The 12,552-nt window shown below is 30.5% G+C and overlaps 1 protein-coding gene across 1 annotated transcript in view; it reads right to left on the reverse strand.

Moving 5' to 3' along the window:
* Positions 1–8,411: 8,411 nt before the first annotated feature.
* The window catches only part of MS3_00006665 (uncharacterized protein), a 140,353-nt gene continuing 136,212 nt past the window's right edge, over positions 8,412–12,552 (reverse strand). Inside the window, exon 3 of the mRNA XM_051214869.1 lies at positions 8,412–10,607. Within this exon, the coding sequence (XP_051068050.1) occupies positions 10,102–10,607 (506 nt within the window). The 3' untranslated portion in view covers positions 8,412–10,101. The remainder of the gene's footprint in view (positions 10,608–12,552) is intronic.

A 12,552-nucleotide genomic window follows, 5' to 3' on the forward strand; every position in this document is an offset into this window, starting at 1 on the left:
CATGTTTCTATATGGAAAGAAATTAGTAGTGAAGTTTACAGAATTTTATAAATAACGGTAGATCTAGTAATACGGCACGCTTCATTGATTAGAATGAGTACAGTAACTGTACTCAGAATAATATACTTCATATAAATATACAGCAAGATAATCAATGATATTAGTTATCACTTTGACTCGTCAATGTAATCAATGGGAAACCAATTACCTGTTAATACCAACTTTGACTATTGAATAGAACTGTTTTAAGAAAATAGGTAGAGCTGATTTATGGGAGTGAACCAATGATAAACGTATAAATCGCTTCTAGGTCGCAGCTTATGTATCAAAACATAATGTATTTTTATTAAATTGAAACAGTTAGTTTTAATAACGGAAACAGCATTAGATAAATGAATTTGATGTTTGGACTAAGATATATGTTGTGAGATAAGTGTTTAGGGTCAGTATTCGGATTTAGAATAAAAGTTGAATGTTAGAAATAATAAGGATTAAGAGGTAGGGTTTGAAATTTAAGACTAGTTAGTGGCATGATAGAGTTTGGAGATTTATGGTTACAGCTAGGATTAAGGCTTAGGGCTTAAAGTAATGTTTTGAGACTGCGATTAAATCTTACTCTCAGTCTTTATTGACTCTAAATCAATAAACCCTTAACAATAGTTACAAACCGTAATAATAACCCCAGATAATTTAACCTGGATCTTGATACTAACATTATATATCATTCATGCATGTTATTTTCGGATTTAGAACATGAATTTCAGAGAAGGGATGTCTTTTCAACGAATTCATTATTAAGCTGTACAATCGTACATATATATGAAACATTTTTGAATTTTAGTTCCGTGAGGACTTATGAACAAAGAACAGACATGATGATGTGATAGAAATTGGAATACTAGATTATATAATGCAAATAGTTCTCATTGCTTTTAACTTCGTGTTGCTTTCAGTTAAAATATGAGAACATATCGAAGTGTGCTTCTACAAAGAGTGAGAGTAAAGTAGTTACAGGTTCCATTCTTGAACGTTTAATCGACTCGAATCACTTCACTGATCTATAGCTTGATTTTAAGTTTTTATACACCATTCGTCCAAATCTATCTAGATTTATTCACATCCAACTCCCCAAAACGACAGAAACCTTTGTCGTCCATAAGATGGAGCTAAAACTGTGCATACAAAAGAAGTACGTCTTATCCTCATCTTTATCATGGCGTTAAACTATTATTATTACGTTTCATATTTGAAAAGATCCCACTCTCTCTTTAATTATGTCTTATATCCTAATGATTTTACATATAATTACTTCTGATATCACTTCGTTTAACCCATCTATTACCTTTGATTATCGTAACAAAAAATGCTTTAATTATCTTACTACATTTACATTATAATTCGTTGCTAAACCCTTAATTTTATAAGGCTTTCAGTCTGCCCACACACAATCGTTTATTGTTACTATTTATACTACATAATTTAGTATTATAGTCTCTATCGCATCATCATGTTTGTTCTTTGTTCATATAACCTCATGAAATTAAATATGCGATTGTACAGCTTAATAATAAATTCGTTGAAAAGAGATTCCTTCGAAGAACTTCGTGTTTTTAATGCCTAAATGTGAATTACGTGTCCATTTTTTGATTCACTGAATGGATCAAGAATCACATTATTATTGTTTTAGTTACAGTTATAAAGTGGAATTTATAAATTTATATTTCTAGACTATGTAATCCTTAAATCGACTTAATTTTTTGAGTGAATCATTCCAGTCCTTCAACACTCGATTGATTTGTGAATGTCCATTAATTATACTTGTCTTAATAATAACACTACCATTGATATAGTGTGAACATACCAGTAAAGTAACTATTATTTAGGGCTCTACTTAATACTTGAAACATTCGTGTATTAAAATAACCCATAGTGTCATTGAATAAGAAAAAGAGAGTTCAGCGAAGAAATTTTTTTTCGACGAAATCATTTACTTAACCTGTACATTCGTATATAGAGTTATATAGAAAATATATATCTATATGTGGATAGAAAAGATTGCATCACAAAAATGGATTCGAGAATAAATAACATATGAGGTGATGTACTAATCAAAGGGTAAGGAAGAAAATAGTTTATGGGTCAGATAATAGTCCAATTGACAGATATGAAGAAAAGCGACAACCACAAAGGTCATAATAATAAACTGAATAATAATCAAGAAAACTTGTATAAGGTAATGATAATAATAATAGTAACTGACTAGAGTTTAAAATGCAAAATAGTAACGCAAATGTCAATTCGTTATCTATTAAGTTACTGCGTTAATATAACCACTAGTTTGTTCAACAGGTATGCTATTTATTGATATCCATGAGGATTTGCGTTATCATTTTCAGCAGTTAAGATTGAATTTAGTCATTTTCTATCACCCTATTAACTACTTAGTGAGAGACCTCAATATAACCTGCAGTTATAAGTTGAATAAAGTTTTGCACATTGACAAATACCAGAATTCGGAAATTACATTTTGTTCTGTTTGGGAATCGTCAGTTTAATTCATCAGAATCCCAATTTCTAAGAAACATAGATGTAGAATTATATGAATTCATTATATTTCGTGGTTTGTCATCAGCTGCCTACAACCAAATATGTAATGAAAATTTACATTGAGATAAGATATAGTGTGAAATAATTGACATAGGTGAATGAAAAGAATTGGAATGACAAATGTTATCAGTAATAACTATATATACATATGCATGGACAGGTCGGCTGTCATTTGGTGTTAAAATAAACATGAGGAGTGGGCGATGCAATAATTGAGGTTCAAGAACAGATGAGATTAATTGTGTGATAATTTTAGAGATTATGAAGAGTTTAGAGAAGATTCTTGAAATCAAAAGACTAATAAGATGGGTTGCGTAATAATTGAACAGGATTTGAAAAGTTTACATAAGTTAAGAGAATTAAGTGGATGAAAATATATGAGTGAAGGAGTGGTTTTAATATACATAGAATGAGAATTCGGTAAGGGAAGATTACATAACAAAATAAACACTAACAAAATATAAATAATGACCGAAACATGATTTACCAGGGTAATAATAGGTTTATTAGTACCTTTTTTGGATACATAAATCAGGTTTGAGTGTTTTTATCGCAATCGCTTCAGCAAACCAAAGAAAGGCTGTGTTTATTTGTCTGCTAATAATTTTGAAGGTCTGAGGAATGTCAGTGATGTGCTCGATGTCAAGTAAATACCGAGCTATTGCACTGTTAAGAGCCATTGCGCCTCGCAGTCACAAGTTCTTTGAAATACTCCTGGAAACGCGAACATGTACTCTTCTCTCTGTTCTTTTAAAAGTACGTGCTTTGTGACGTACATGTTAACTGGTAAACGCGCTTGAAGGTACTGAGAAAAGATGACCTATCAATTTTAGTTTGTTTGAGCGAGTAGTGCGTTCCCCGTAACGTCGTCAGTTTTGCTGAGAGCGGCGTTGGCCATCCACAAACTCAAGCACGAACAAACGACACGTCCAGCCTCTTATCCTTCCTTGGGTCTAATTATCCTGTGTTTTATGTTTTGGTTTTTTTTAAATTAGCGTCTTGTAATTGCAAACCATAATTAGTTATTATTGTCCCCCCTAAACAATTTTTCATGATTATTATTCAGTTTTTATTATTTTGATCTTTATGTTTTTCGTTTTTCTTCATATCTGTCAAGTGGACAATCATCTTTCATAATTCTGACCCGTAAATTATTCTCATCCTCCTATTATTGTCCAAGTCCCTGATTATTACGGAGCCTCTTTTGATATTTGGAGTCTCGAATCAGTTAGTGATGAAATCTTTTCTATCTTTCTATAGACATATATATATTGACCATACAATTGTAAATATCAATGTACAACTTGAGTAAATGATTTTGTCGGAAATAAAATTTCCTTCACGGAATTCTAGTTTCTGTTAGATTAGGATTTTCCTCAAATACATGTATAGAAAATCCTAAACATTTCACAAAATTTCTGAGACGGATTATCATTTATTCCCAATAATCGGCAATGAATATTAACCAAAGTCATTTTTCTTTACTTTTAATGTTAATCAAATTCTGTTGAGCAGAACTATAAAGTTTCCAGCTGGTTAATAATATACGGTTGAAAACCACCTGGCTACTCTAAACAACTTAACTGGTTCACTGTTATGTCACAGTGTATTATCTGTTAAATAAATAATCTATAGGGAGTTGTCGGTGTTTTTTCTTTTGTTTACATTCATCAATAAGGCATCTGTTTAATGTTATGAACAACTTAAGCAATATTTTGCATTATGAAAAATAAACTTGAAATATTAAATACAAAAGACATATCATTCTACATCAACATTAAATAGGTTTGAAAAAGGCAAAAAGGTAAACAGAAATGATCGACTTATGATAAAGTGATCAGATAAGTGAAATAAATGACAAGCTCAAATACACTAGAGCCTGAAATTATAGTTTATTGATTCCACTTGTCAAGTGCGTCAAACTGAACATCGTAAAGAAAGAAAATTAATGAGTGAATCGAAAAGTTGTGCAGTAGTTATGGGATAACAAGATGTCCAATTTTTAGAGCATGATCAAGGCTAGTTGTTATATACTGCTTTAAGGCCACAGATGAAACTAAACGAAAATAATAATTAAATTTTCTGTACCTGTAGTAAAATATATTAGAATGTGGAAATGTCAGAAGTCGTTTTTTTTTAATTATCATCGTGGATTATACCATCACTTCAAGGAGATGTATGTCAGTAGTGAGTTGGATTCTGATGATATTGCCCAGAATGACAATCAGTGTTTCCTCAGTGGGCTATTCAATTTAGAGGACTTAATACACTTGAATTACTATACGTTATAGTAAACAATCTTAAGTCGGTAATAAAAAAGTTGGTCACAAGGACATAAAACTTTAAAAGTTAGATACATCTCAAATAAGCAATTAAAAGGTATTACATAAATAATCTACATACACATATATTTACAAGACAAACACAAGTTGACTTTTTTTGCTAGGATACCACTTTTTTTTACGAACGTCAATCACTAAATATTAATGCGAAGGAAAATGTTAGTCAGAAGTCAGTTATATTATGTAAATCTCTATAAGATGAACATTTCTATAAAACATAAACAAGATTACATATTTAAAGTAAGCAGCTTATAAAGTGTTCTTTCATGACTCAGTAGAATATCCGTGATAGATTCCTACTTTAAGATGAAAAGAAATCAGGTGAGAAATTTCAATAATTTATACTCATTGTGTATAAATGTTGTAGCCCATATTATAATCTTTCTTCAGTGTTGAATATAAGTATGAATAGGGGTTTGTACATCATTACGATGAGTACTGATAGTATTTACTATTTATATGCATCTATAGCATAATTAGTATAAATATGCTCATTATTATTCTCTAGTCACACATTTGTCACAATTATGACGTTGTAGTTTAACGGATATTATTCTACTGTCCGAAGCAACCTACACTAGATACAGGTAATATAATAAAGAATGATCGAAATGGAGTGGATGTTGACAAATGATCTACTTCGCAATATTAGTCATTATTTACTATAAGTACTATTTATGTCTACTAAAAAAATTAAACCTCTCGAGAATATTCAGTCTTCGGCATATGGAGCACTATATTATAATGTATCTAGACTAATATATAAAATAGAACGTTTTGTATTCTATTTCTTATAAAATTGTAGTTGAGTATTATTGAGGAACTCCATACTTGTATAAAATAGCTTTTATAATCTCCCCATGTTTTCATTAGTACTTTATTAGATATTATACAATAATATAAATAAATGAAACAATTCCATATAATAAACGGAATACATCCATTAAGACATTTTTCTTAATTCCATATAAATCAATCTATCTGAATATATGTTTTTATTAATATAATCCTATTCTCATATTAGAATTTACTTCTCATTAAGTAAATAAGCTAGTAACTATTTATTTATTTTTATTTGTTAAATCATTAGGTAAAATGATTCACATTCTATCTAATATATCTCAGCGGTCAAGTTGGTTAAGCGCCTGGCGCGAGACCGATAGGTCCTGATTTCTAATCCTGCGACGCGGGGTCGTGGATGCGCGCTGCTGAGGAGTCACACGATAGGACGAAATGGCCATCCAATGCTTCCTGGTTTTTCATAGTGGTCTAGCTTCAAGTAACTCATGATCTCAACTGTTGAAATTACTGCAATCTCCACAAAATCCCTTCTGATACTAATATATCTTTATTTACAGTTTTATATGATTTATATATTTTTAACAGACATATGTTATTGGCTTCTTGCTTTTACTCAATTTTTATTTTTATTTTTCTTCTTCTTCTTCTTTTTAATCCTTTACGACAACATGACAATGCATATTTAGAATATTTAATGATTGAACAAAAAAAGAAAAAAAGAAAAAGAAAGGATTAATAATTTACTGTCTGTAAAACAAGATAAAATTAGAAGTTGAATTGTAAGATGTATGTTAAGTTATGTATTAGTAAGATGAATATAGTTAAATAACAAAAGAAAGTTGATTGATTTCAATTGTAAGGTATTCGAAAATATACATTCGAAAAGTTAGTTTATCTACTATTTTAAATATTTACACATTTAAGTAAAGTAATGTGAACCAAGAAGAAGAATGTTTATATAATATTTTTACGCTTAAATACAAATATCTTATACATTGGTTGAAAAATAAGGATAATTTATAAGATGGTGGTTAGAGGCAGCCAACAGGAAACCCTGAACCTGGGTTTCGTGCTACTTGGCACTTGTCAACAAGGTGTACCTGTAATCTTGAGGGAACTGGGTGTTACCTGACAGATTCGATCCCGTGTCACTCAGCTTTACGGTCAGAGACGTTAACAGTGAGCTATTCGGGCCGCGACCGACCTCCCTTAGGACTGGGATGTATTGACAATTGATTGATCACTGGGTGGTGTCGAGTAATCTAGACTGGTGGCCACATTGCAACTTGGTCGATAGCACTCGATCTTCACGAAGAAGGACTTGACACTTATGACATTGATTACCACTCAGTGATTAATCAATTATGAAGAATAATTTATCTCACTAATTATATTTAGGTACTGAAAAATTACCATTTTGTTTAAGAACACATAATATTTTTGATGAACAATCGTTTTCGAACACTCCTTTATCAGTTTCTACGGTTATAAAATACTATTGTCATTCTTTTATATGTCTGTCATGTGAACGATAAGTTGCTGAGACTAACCAACTCAATGTGCGTAAACCAGCTTAGTTGCTCTGGGGTAACTGGATTCATAAGTTGTTCATCATCCTACTCTAGAGCAACTCTCTTTATGGCTCAACGGATGCCGAAATAACTCATTTACGTCATGTGTTCTGTAGCAAGTGGTGGATGAAGGACATTTAGCTTGTGATTTATGCCTTAATATAATTTACAAAATTTAATCAAGGAAACCAAGAAGTGTAAGCTTTAACCCACACTATATTGAGGAAACTTTGGTCATCTACAATTTAAAACTTTAGTTGTGCGTGTAAGGATATTTTTTTAGATAACTTTCATGACCATGGACTTTCTTTGTAATTTTAATTTTTCGTTTGATTATCTTCTTTTCTTGATTTCTAATTCACTCTAATATACTATTGTTATTTCTCTTAGTATTATAAATGTCGTTTATATACACATTCCTTAATTATCATCCAAACATCTTCATTTCAACGTATATCTCATGCTTTATAAACTATACCTTCAATAACTATTTGCTTATTTAAAATTATCATATAGTTGAATCTCAGATAACAACTAATCAAATTCATCTGGGGGGTTACGTGAGTTGTCGGATTTTAGAGATGACATCACGGAATCTATAAAGCGTAACAAACTCTACAAGCTCTTTATAGTAATTATTAATCACACGATTACTATTGATTAATTTGGTCAGATTATTCTTGTAGAGATATTATAAAGCAGTGGCTAGGGAAGTTTGATCGTGTTGAATATGAAGCAGTTTCCCATGAATGGAATTATAAGATAGTTGAGTACTGCTGTAAATTGATTGAAGTTGAACATGTGAAATTCAGAAGCCATCTCAGTGATCTAGAGTTGTAGCACTTACAGTAAAACTCGTATACCTTGTCGAGTTCAATCTTTAGTAAGGTTGTAGATAAGCATTGCTTAGGTGTTTCATACGAGGAAGAGATAGTTGTATGGTGTTTTCTGATCTTCACTGGATATTGAACTGATATCATTCTTTTACGCAAACTATAATCGGATTTTAATAAAGAATTATTCACTGATTAATAAATTATATATATAATATTTACATACTGCTGTACAGCTTTGAAAATAAAATGATCATGAAAGGATTCGTACACTGAGTATGACTATTTTATCAAATAAATTTCTTCGGGTAAATTCTTCTATTATGAATATTACTTTATTCATCTCTTATGAATGATATGCTAATGGACATATCATAAAATTAAAATAGTAATAATAGTAATAATAATAATGATAATAGTGATAAAGATCAAAGAAGATGAACGTGAAAGGAAGAAATGTGAAGGATTAACAGAAAAGAAAAGTAGAATCGAATAAGACTCATGTTTGAATATAATCAAAAAATAAACAGAATTAAACGCACAAACTTCTGTCCGAAAAAGAAAACAAATAAATTAACAACACAGGTAAATAGAAAGGTTATAATTAATAAACACGAAATATACAATGATCACATGATGTGCTTACTACAATATGAGCAAGCCAAGAGACTACAGATTTATATATACAATATATTAATGTATTGTATCTATGTGTCTATATGTATATATATATATATATCTTACAAACTTATATAGTGTTAATTCTAGGAACAAACTATATAGGTTATAGAGAATTTGAAAGAATAAAATGATTATGGAAGTTTGAGTATCGATAAGCGCATTTAAATGCAATAAGAAAAAAAAAGAATTTTCTAAGTTTATTACTGATTTGCTTTTGCCGTGTGAACAAGAAGAGAAAAGAAAAAGAGCCAAAAAATACATAATGATTATATAATGCAATCTTTTATGAACACTGATTAAGTGAAACAAATAAATTACATATATATATATATAAGTATGCGGATAGCTGGGAATTTTTCTTAAGTGTACATACACAGAATGTTTTGTGTTATTCATGTAATCTTTGACTATTTCCTTTCATGTCTTTGTTCACTGTCGTTACAGTTGTTTCAGTTTTTTAATGTATAGTGTTGTGAATTCTACGATGCATACACTTTCAAATTAGTAATCGTTAACAATGAATAAGTCAATGAATTCAAGAGAAAGTCAACCAATAATTGAGTCACATAAATTTGTTTAGTTTTTACTAATTTATTTGTTTGGTTGTTATGGATTATTTAAAACAAATATGTTGAAACATTGGCGCAGTACATTTAATTAAATAAATGTATAGGAATTTCTTATAAAGTATAATGATAAGCGGTGAATAGTGATTACACTGGTACATTCAATAAAAATAACCATATCTGAAAAAATATTTTATAAATAGTGACATTGAAACGCCGGGTAATAGTAGGAAAAGAAAATATGAACAGATAAGAAGCGGTGGAAAGAATGTTTAATACATAGAAATGTGAACAGATTGGATAAAAGAACATTCAAAATTTGCATTATACTAATCAAGGCTAAATCTATGCAAGTGATAAATAAGAAAAACAAACAATCCAAAATAGTAAGGTAATATAAACACAATAACTTGTTATCTTTTCAATACTTGACGTTTCTATCTTGGTAAAATTTAAAAAGGAAAATAATGTAAAGTATTCTTTTTTTTACTTTTAATCATCTATCTATTAGGTTTTCATATCTGTATTGAAGAATTTACATATAATTTCTTTGATATTTAATGAAAGACGATAATTGAACCATTGAATAGTCGGTGTATTTCTCTTTGGACATTTCACAGTTCCACTTATTAATGGAAATGATGATGATGAAATATGTAGAGAATAAAATAAACCAAGTTATATTTTCTGTCTTAATTATTTATCGATTAAATGAAACGGATCCACTTTGATATCTAGTAGATCGACCAGTTGATGTATTAAAGTTGTCTATCTGACCTGAATGCCTAAAACCCAGATTTGATTGATTTCTGAATCGTTCCAATTGATAAGTATTCACAGTGTTATGATATGAATTATTTGGAGATCTCGTCTTATTGTATAAATTTATACCTCCACTGTAAACACTGGTGATTCCATTTATAGAACTATTAATATTATTATTCTCATTGTTTGTAATTGATGGTCCAGAAATACTAAATCTGCAACCTGCACCAGTAAAACCAACTCCAACAGTGCCTCCAGTACAACCACCTCCCCCTTGACTCGCATTTGAGGTTGCCACACCATATTCTAAAGCATATTTCTGTGATCTTAAACGTGCATTCATGCCACGACATCGACACAAAAGTATTTCTCGAAATGGTAACCGAAAATCTCGGTTGAATATCACATATATGATTGGATTAATAGTTGAATTTAAATAACCTACAAAAAATTAGTATAAAAGTAAGATTTAGTTTTGAATATCAACAACGCAATAATTCAAATTCTTTCCTTAATAATAACACGGTAAACATTAAATTAGTGGCTAACTGGAATTGATTGGGCATTTGAAGTAACAAAGTATCAGATACAAGTTCTTCTGTATTATTCAATATATTGCGATGCAGAAATATCCATAAGTCAAAAACAGGATGAAATATGCTTCTCCATTTTCACTATTAGCCAATGAACATCTGTTCTCTAAGTTTCAAAATGTCACTCAACTTTAGTTCTCATAAATTTATATGATTATTTCAAAGAATATTTATGTACTGAAAATTGAAATCCTGATTTAGTTTCCTAAAATTTAATTTGGTTCACACAAGCATTATATTTTCAATATGATTATTTGGTTAAGTGATAGACATTAAGACAGTGCTTTTAGTGAATGCATCAGCAGTATGAGGAATATTTCATATCACTTGAGTTTTTGTTTAAAAATAAACTAGAAGAAACTTTCTCAGGACCTTATTTACCAAAATTAGTATATTCTATTTTGTTATTCAGCGAACACAGAAAACGTTAGCGATTTAGATTGGAAATGTATGAACAGTCTACTTGATCGGTGTTAGATATCGTTCGACATGCTTATGATATCAGATTTGGAATCAGACAAAAACCTACATATAGTTACTACATCTTGTTAACTAATTACTTGATTTCATTTATGACCAATATTTCACTATAATCTATTCTAGGCTTTTAAATGAAACAGTATCTGAACTGAAACTTGAGAATATGGCGTACCAAAATAAGGTGAAGTAGGCTTTCAATAATATTTACGTTGTCATGGCTCTCTAACTGACCTTAAATGATCTTTAAATTTATATTTATTTTAATGGTTGAATTTGCGAGTCGATGTAAACCAGACCACCACTGAAAAACTGGAATCACTGGACGACTGTCTCGTCGTCCAACGGTGTTAATATCTAATTTCAACCGATCCATGACTTTGCGGAAACCTTCATCCATTGTCTGAGGTGGATAACTGACTCCACTCGGGATTGAAGGTCCTGGGTTCGAGTCCTGAGCGTGGGGTTGTGGAGTATCATACTAGGACGAAATGGCTGTCCAATGCTTCCACGTTTTCAGTGGTGGTCTACTTTAGATCGACTCGTGAATTCAGCGATCAAAACTACTACAAACCCCACAAACTCACATTCGGATTTATTTTTATGGCAAAGAAATACTCTAGACTTAAGATATTTTGCCTCAGTAACATATAAGTAAGTTAGAATGCATAGTTTGTTTTCTGTTTCGTTCAAGTAATTTCATTTTAAAATGTGACCTTTTTTTTTAAAGAAAATACTGAATCAAAAAAATTATTTCCAGTTACATCTGTAAAATTATATTCAATAGAGCACATCTGATTTTATGCGTAAAATAATGGTTGATATATTAACTTTTCATAAATCGTTTAGATATACTTTTTGAAGATTTATGGGCTGTTCACTTGAACTAATTATCACTGGATTTTGAAGTAATCAGACTGATGATTAGTAGTATATGTCTATTCATTACACTTAAGCCCCCAAATGCCCTGGTACGGCCGAGGATGGGAAGAGCTCACTCTCCTCGAAATGCTATCAATTAGCCACGTGTATACAGCCACCGCCAGGGAAGTTCTACTCACTGCCTTCTCGAAGCATTACTGTTGTTTACGAAATAAATAAATAAATAAACATTACACTTAAAATATAAAGGAATGATAAGTTACATTTTAGTCGGATTATTGGTTTCAAATAATTTATGTAATACATAGATATTCAATACTGTTAAAAGTTGTTTAATTTAATGATAGGTTTTTACCACGAATAATACTAGTATTTGGCAGTCGTTTTTTACTAGTTGAATACACATTGTTTCAGGGTCTTAGAACATAATGGAA

The sequence above is a fragment of the Schistosoma haematobium genome, chromosome 2, assembly GCF_000699445.3.
Source record: "Schistosoma haematobium chromosome 2, whole genome shotgun sequence".
Taxonomy (NCBI): domain Eukaryota; kingdom Metazoa; phylum Platyhelminthes; class Trematoda; order Strigeidida; family Schistosomatidae; genus Schistosoma; species Schistosoma haematobium.